This window comes from Ctenocephalides felis, unplaced genomic scaffold (assembly GCF_003426905.1).
Source record: "Ctenocephalides felis isolate EL2017-DRISC unplaced genomic scaffold, ASM342690v1 CF-g0.4_SCAFFOLD_03571, whole genome shotgun sequence".
In the NCBI taxonomy this organism is placed as follows: Eukaryota; Metazoa; Arthropoda; class Insecta; order Siphonaptera; family Pulicidae; genus Ctenocephalides; species Ctenocephalides felis.
In genome coordinates, this window is record NW_020539725.1 from 45,880,077 (window position 1) to 45,888,412 (window position 8,336).

Below are 8,336 nucleotides of genomic sequence, written 5' to 3' on the forward strand. Positions count from 1 at the left end.
TCTATTTTATTGAAGAATTAGCCCTTATCTCAAGGTACACACTAATTACCAAATGCATTGCGCTCCATAACGACCGCCTATAATACTGCATGCTGTTTTAATAATTGATATTTATTTACAAATATGGGAGACTCAACGTGCAGTTTGAATATTCTAGGTCATTTTTCATTCATAACACCACACTATATATTGTTTGTATTCGTTGATTCATACTTCCTCGCATATTTTATCGAACTACAATCCTTCGCCCGATTTCGCAAACACGCGTCGAACCGGTGCCCATGTATTCGACGCAGCCAGACGTTAGTCAAACGAGGCCCCCCTGTAGAGAGAAGACCGTATACGTATAATATTATATAAATATGCATACCAATATACTTTCAATTGTGTGCGTTTAATAGTGGCCCCCCATGGTGCGTTTCTATGGCGACACGGAAACACAGCCACCCAAACAAACATGGCGATGCATCAGCCGGTCAAAACAATATAGGGATAATGCAGGGCCTTTTCACTTAGAACAAAATCCTCGTTCAGAAGGAATACTTAGGGGTCCATTTGTAGTCGCAGATTTGGCGCTAGTGAGCCGATGAAACAGTATTTTCAAATGTTTTATATTGGTTACTAAGAAACGTCAGTGTTATTTTTGTATAAGTTTACAAAATGGCGATTCTTCTTTGTTTGTGTTTGTATATTTGTTAATAAAGATTTCATCAGGAATTGCTCTCAAATGCATAGCCCTTTGACAATATGAATAGAACAGCTTCAAACTCATATGGAGGACATAATTACTACAATACTACGTAGTGCATTGACATATTAGTCTAATCATAATACACTTTAAGGAAAGAGATCAGTTCTAGGAAATTGTGTAAGAAATCAAATATACGCTTCTACAAGAAAGACATAATACACAAATAGAAAGCTGTTCCAGCTGTTTAATATTGGATTACCACTTCACGCGGATCTGAATATACTTGGGAAAAAATCAAATTTTGCACGGGATGATTACTAGTTAATGAGAGTTAAGAATGACAGACGATGTAATGAACTAACACTATAATGCATTATTCACTAAATTTCACTAAATATTTATATTAATAAGTAGAAAAAAGTGTAGAAGTTATTCCAGTAGATTAGATGTGATATCTATTATATATAAACCGGTGTATTGCAGTGTATTTGTTGATTTATATTTCGATTTGATTGTATATTTATTATAATATAATATTATCTAGTATATTTATGTTATTATTGTATCATTACAAAACATAAAAGGATTGTAATACCGAATTTAGTTTCAAATACCCGTGTATTAAAATTCATTAATTTTCATTTCAAATTTGCGCCATTAATTTGAGTGCCAAAAGCAGCGCCACCACGTCGAGCGGAGGACCCTTTAAGTATTCCTTCTGAACGTAAAAATCGGGCGAGAGAAGCGTCTATATGAATACGGGGTATTCTAATATTGTCTAGGGGGATAATGTATCCGGAATTTGAAGTTTTAAATATGCGAAACTGCAATCGTTAGTAGTTAAAAAATATTATAAATTGGTTTGAGTTCGCTATTACATTTTATCCTCATATAATAGCAATGATATTTAATAAACACACAAAATTATCATTCATAGAAACCATCTGCATCTACACATTTGCAACATATACTACCTCCAATCTTTCATTTAAATTATTTATTTGATCAGCGAACACAACTTAAGGGTCTTATGATCTGTTGTGATAAATTTCTTACAAATTACCTTTATTTTTTATAGATAGCATTCCAAACAGTTGTTCCATCCCTATATTGGGATTTTTTTTTATTATTTCAATTATTGCAATAGTGACTTCTTTATTAATTCAGCAATAATGGGAAAAGTTTATTTTTACCTGCAAATTAAAACAGATGTCACTATTACTTGACAAGCTGCTGGAAACATCTTAATCATTTTGCAGGCTGACGAGCCATGCTGAAAATATATAGATATCAAAGTTATTAAACAGAAGATCTGGTGGTTCCAAAACTCCTTAGTAGTTTTGAACAAAGTGGTAGAATACTCGTGAATCAATGGTTAATCAAGTTGTTTATTGGTGTTGTTTGGTTTCTTTTCATACCTTATACTAAATAGTATAGTACACATAAGTCTTGGTCAATTCTTCTTTGAGAATAGCATACAGATGACAATTTTTGGCTCTCACTAGCAAAAAGATAAAATCATAACTAGTTAGATCCCCATAAGTAAATTACCCAATGGAAACGAAACACAAAATAAGAATGGCGTCAAAATCTCATCCATAACAGTTGTAACATAATACGAAACTTGCTTAGAAATAGTTCCAAATTAGAAATAATTCCAAGTTTAAAATGTAAATGCAGGTATATAGCCAGTGTAATATAAAAATCTATGGTAAAATTTTTCATAGCGATTTTTTTTGCTTGAACAAATATGTAAACACGTGTTCGTATAAAATCGCACATTGATGATCTAAATAATGAATTTTTTGAAACCATTAACACGTAGCATAAATATATGCATATAAATCTTAGCAGTTCGTAGATAAATATAAAAAAAATCTTTTAATCAGAAATGTTTTTTTTTCCTTTAACATATATAGGCTTATAATTAGGTACTGATTTTCCGTTCCCCTAATTTTTTGAATGTGAAACAAAAATTTGGACCATAAAGGGTTAAAAATAGATACAAATGTATTTCCTAAATCATTGCCAGCTATAGGTAGTTTTACACCCAATTTGATTTTCTGCTGATCCAGGTTAACTTTATCACACTACATCCTGCATCTTGTTTGCTTCCGATTCCTCTCAATAACTATATCCTATTTAAATGACGTTTTGCAGGATAGTCGATTACGATCCTGGTCGATTGCGGAATATCCTGATAAAATACATCTTTTATATTATATTACCGATATAAAAGAGAGGATTTGCAATCAGCGTCATTTCTATTGAGGTATTATAAAACATAACGGATGAATAGGTTGGAGACGATTTAAAATATAACAGGACCGAATAGATGGTTAGTCGTAGATGCAGAAATAAAATTTTTAGCTTTTGTCGTCAAGTAATTATGTAATTTGAAAAAGTTATCATACTTAGAAAAAAAAAAGATATTGTAAACATTGCCTAAAATTGTATGAATTGTTTATACAGAATGAACAAGTTCAAAATATTTTTATTCAAATTTATCTAATTACTCTGGTTCATTATTTTCAGGAATGAGCCCACTTGATGCCAGTAAAGACTTTACGGTCGATGGTATAAATGGATTTAATAAAAAGAAAAAGAAGAAGCGAAGACATAGGTAAGTTTTATAAAATTAAAATTCTTGCAGTTTTTTTAAGTTTTATAAGTGACTGTTTTAATAGAATTTGACTGCTGTAAGGATTTTAATTGTTTTATCAAATTGAATTCATCATATTTTTCAAATATTCTATTGGTGGCCATGAACATTTTTCTCTTGCTAATCATTCGAAAACAACTTGAATTACGCCCTGTCATTTTTGTAAAGCTAGATTTCAGGCAATTTTACACATAAAGCGTTCATTTTTTACAATATATTACAAAGTCATAATGAATTCTGAAGTGATTTTGATATTTTAAAGCAGTTACTACAGAAACCTTTCGATAAAAATGGTGATGCTTGTAGTTATTATATATTATTACCGTGCAAATGTAAAAATGTTCAGTAGATTCAACAATATTATATTATTCTTCAGAAATGTTAAAACTCAATTCAAAAAGTTATCGTCCTGAAAACGAAATAATACAAAATTCAGAAATATATGAATGCTTTCATTTATATTCATACAAATTGTAAGGTTTAATATGTTTATATTCAAAGCAAGTTTATACTTAATTATCATGAAGAAATAATGTATCTCATTTAATATGATTCTTCTAAAAAAATAATTCAGGACTATAATTCCGAATATAGAATAAATCAGTGCGAACTATATAAATACGCATTTATAACTATTATTTACCAAAAAAATCTATATTAGTTTAACAATATATGATATTATTACGGCTTTAATATACTGTGAGAAGAGATTTATGCACGTGCCAAACTACATCCAGATCAAGAGACTTTGACTTGTCATGCCGAATTACAGACAACACAGAACAAGGCACTAATTATTACACTAAGACTAGTACTAGACATAAAAACTACAGACAATACAGAACAAGGCACTAACACTAGTACTAGACATATCGAGATATCCATATAAAGACATGACTCACTAATGAAACTCACTGAGAATTTTTACCTTAAATGTAGGAATCACGACAAATTCAACATCCGGGCACTTGGTCAATTATTAAAGAAATAGATTGTATGGCAAATACGCCAAATTTTTTAAACATATAAATCAATAAGTATATTTATTTCTATCTATCGTATATAATTGTGTTGTTATTCGTTGGTCTACCCTAGTTGGTCCTGTCTCAATTCGCGTGCGATACGCTCGAATGCGTTTTTCTTACCGCGTATGACATTTTCATACGTTTGTATTGCCGCTTTTTCGACGATTTGCACGCTTTTGCGGCAGGACTATTTTCACTTCGTTTCAGTTGGACGAGCTGGAAAAGGCGTTCAAGGAAGCACATTACCCAGACGTGTATGCCAGAGAAATGCTATCGTTGAAGACTGATTTACCAGAGGATAGGATACAGGTTAGTGGAGGAAAAGATTTATGTTATCGTAATAACATTCTTTATATAGGGGTAAATGATTATTATATAACAACATTCTGAGAAATTTTTGTTCTATAAATCATAATAGTTATGTAAAACATTTCGTACTGATACATTTCACGACAAATACATATTAGACACATATAGATGGCATTAGACACATGGTATGAACCTGTATTGAATACGAAAGATATCGTTACCAAAATAATGAAGGTACCAAACATAAACATATTTACTATAATTGTTTCTTCATTTAGCCTTGAAAAGTTACATACAGTTTATAGGGTGTTTCTGAACGTGATAGAATTGATCGTAATTATCATGAAAAAATAGAAACAAAATTGTTCCTTGTAATTTCAAAATTTTGAGCTTTCACGTGCACTCTCGAGCTTTCGTGAAACTCTAACCATTTTGATTAGTAGACAATCAGTTCGGCTATTTTGGTTAATTTTGGTCTCTATATCTAAGTCACAAATATAATTATACTAACATAATTTTATTACTCCCTTCTGATCCCTTTACAAAAATAACCGATACAAAAGCTTAAGAAAACCGTAACTGTGGCAACTTTGGTAACTTTTTCCCAGCTTGATTAAATTGAATAATGAACAATATTGCACACAGTGACTTGACTTCTTTCATACAATTTTCCTGGTTCGTGCGTATGACAGCTTTTATAAGTTTTTTTTTGCGCCCGACGAGCAAATAGAGTAACATCCAATAAGAATACAATCAGAAAACGCCCACCGGGGAATACGGTGGAGTAGCAAACGGCTGCGTTACTTATAGTACTGGAAGAGGAGTTGATGCTCAATGCAATTTGTAAATGACATAGATTTTTCGTATTATTTAAAATTATTATTATTATTATTTAATAACAATCAGCACATTAATTACATTCTATGAGTTATTTTGATTTACATTAATTCAAAACAATTATAAATTGTTTTTAGATGTAGATATTGATTTATTGGATCCAGTTAATTGGCCATAATTAGAAATTGAAAGCAAACTTTATACTTATTATTAAAATCTTCATAAATATCTAGTAATTTGATATGCATATGTCCTATGATTATTTTTGCTCGCTAATGGCATTTAAAAAAAAAATCTTTAGATTTAGAAACTGTTGGACCTGCTTCCCAAAAATTTAATCAGTTCTTTTGTCCGTCTTCTTAATTCTGGTCTAAGGAGCAGCGTAATAACGATTTTCTAATTTGTGTTGATAATTAGTGGATATTGTTGTTATAAAGTCTCTAATTAGTAAGAAATTAGTACAATCAGATCACCATGCAGGGTTCTATTGCTCAGCTACCAGGGTGCACCTAGCAACATTCTAAGTAGTTTTGATTGAGGTCCGCTGTACCAATGCTACATTAGATTTGCTAGAGAAGCCCCAAAACTCTATTCCGTACGACCAGATAGGAATTAGTATTGTATTATAATCAAGATTTTGTTTTCGAGCGCTAATTTTGAATTTATCCGAAGCCCCCACCCCCGTACCGGATTAGCATAACTAAAAGTTTCCGTCCCGGTTTCAACTTTTTAAAAATAGGTCACCTAACTTAAACTGCCACTTACACCTAGTTAGAACGAAATTATTATGGGCTGATTTCATGAGCATAAAATTAATCATTTAACAATTCCTCCGTCATATATGTCATTTCAAAATAGCAATTTTCTAATTCATCTGCCTCGTAATGAATTGATGTCGCACAGTTTTGTTAATCGAGTAGGCGTTCCCGTCCAAGTAAAGAGTTTTTGCAAATGACACGCAGTCCATTATTCTGCAATCACTCCGGCACACCTCTTGTCACGCGTCACTCCGCATTTTCAATGAAAAAGTCGCATTTTATGCGGTCGATATAATGATTTAATTTCGAACACAATAGAAAAATGTTTCTGAATTGAACGCCCTTGCGATTTAATAACGACGAATGACAAAAGTAGATGGAATATTCAAAAGTTTCACTTGTATAGATACATATTGATAAATTGTCATCCCAATAGCATAATTGTTATATATGTTTGATTTATTGTTGTCTTTGAGTACATTTTGTGATCAGAGAATATTGATGGGGGGAGGGGGGTATTTATCTAGACCGCAGACTAACATGGAAACACCACATCACGACAAAAATCAAAGCTATCAAATCCAGAGTTAGGAAACGTTATTGACTTTAATTCCTTGAAAACAAAACCTTTGTTTATAAAACAATATAATTGCTGATTAAATTTTTGGAAATCAGGTCTAGCAGCTTCGGACAAAAATCATCATGACACATATGCACATCAAATTATCAGATATTTTATAAAGATATTAATAATCAGGGGGCGTCCATTAATCACGTGAGGTTTTTAGGGGGGGGAGGATTTGACAAAAAATCACGAAATATCACGTGGGGGAGGGAGGGTACAGTAATATATCACGTGCATTTATTTTTAAACTAATTTTTTTAAAAAAAATTCAAACATTTTCAAAAAAAAAAAATCAAATTATACAGTTTTATCACATAATTAAAAATACACGTGATGTTCGATGGGAGGGGGGGTAATTTTGAATATCACCAAGGGGAGAGGGGGTCAAAAATCCTTAAAACCCGCTCAAGAAATTAATGGACGCCCCCTAAGTATAAATTTCGTTTTTAATTTCTATTTATGGCCCATTAACTTGATCCAATAAATTGTATGTAATAGTAATTACACTTTGGGGTAGCTACTATTTATAATTGTAATTAATTAATGTAAATCAAATAACTCATAGAATGTAATTATGTTCTAATTGCTATAAATACAAATAATAATAATTTAATTTTATATAATACAGAAATCTTGTAATTTACAAATTGCATTGAGCGTCTATGTTTATATTTCATTATATTTTCGAAATAATCTGCTTTTTTATACAGATATCTACTTATATTATTCTAACAATAATACGTATATTAACTTCCCATAGGGTAATTATCTTCCCGTAGCGTAAGTTTTGTAATCGTCGTCCAAAATCGAAATTGAAAATTTTTGCATTTCTCGACGTTTTGAAGGTTTCTGAACATTTTGGCATACCTCAGAAAATACTTTAAACGAATAATTTTAACTTTGCAATTTAGACTTTTGGAAATATTAGATAATGTTACAATATTTATAATAATCTATTTGAAAACATTTAATATTCCTCGAACATTTTGTTACGGTACGGGAAGTTCCATCAAATTTGCCAAGGCACGATGCTATACACCCTACTAGTTTTGTAACTTATTTTTTACTTTTTAAATTACCTTAGTGTTTAAAAACATTACTTTATCCATCTCCATCATCACTTTATCCATTCGCCTTTCTAGATTTCCCCATAAATAAACACTTTGTTTCTATAATCTTTGTCCAGACGAGACCTCCTAGGTTTTCATCAGCGTCTCTTACAAGTATTTTTCGAACAATCGTCGGGCGGCGTGGGATCCTATTAATTAAAAAGAAAAATTGTCAGACGGACAATAGTCTCCGAGGGACTCTCGTAGATGTCGAGTACGATTCTGAGAACATAATATACCAACACCGGTACAGGTGTAATATCGAATAGAAACGCATACGTTTGCTATGCCCACCTTGAAGAAGGAAAAAGACTTAATAG

At 31.5% G+C, this 8,336-nt stretch overlaps 1 protein-coding gene across 1 annotated transcript; it reads left to right on the forward strand.

Annotated features, from left to right (window-relative positions):
- The first annotated feature begins 3,228 nt into the window (after positions 1 to 3,228).
- LOC113386141 (visual system homeobox 1-like) lies at positions 3,229 to 4,742 on the forward strand. The gene is made up of 3 exons (XM_026623941.1): positions 3,229 to 3,314; positions 4,561 to 4,687; positions 4,737 to 4,742. The coding sequence occupies exons 1-3, from the start codon at positions 3,229 to 3,231 to the stop codon at positions 4,740 to 4,742; spliced, it is 219 nt and encodes a 72-aa protein (XP_026479726.1).
- The last annotated feature ends 3,594 nt before the right edge of the window (positions 4,743 to 8,336 follow it).

Excerpts from the sequence above, each read along its gene's own strand:
- LOC113386141 (XM_026623941.1), top strand. The coding sequence starts at position 3,229 with ATGAGCCCACTTGATGCCAGTAAAGACTTTACGGTCGATGGTATAAAT. Across the intron at positions 3,315-4,560 it reads AAGAAGAAGCGAAGACATAG|CAGGACTATTTTCACTTCGT; the intron begins GTAAGTTTTATA and ends ACGCTTTTGCGG.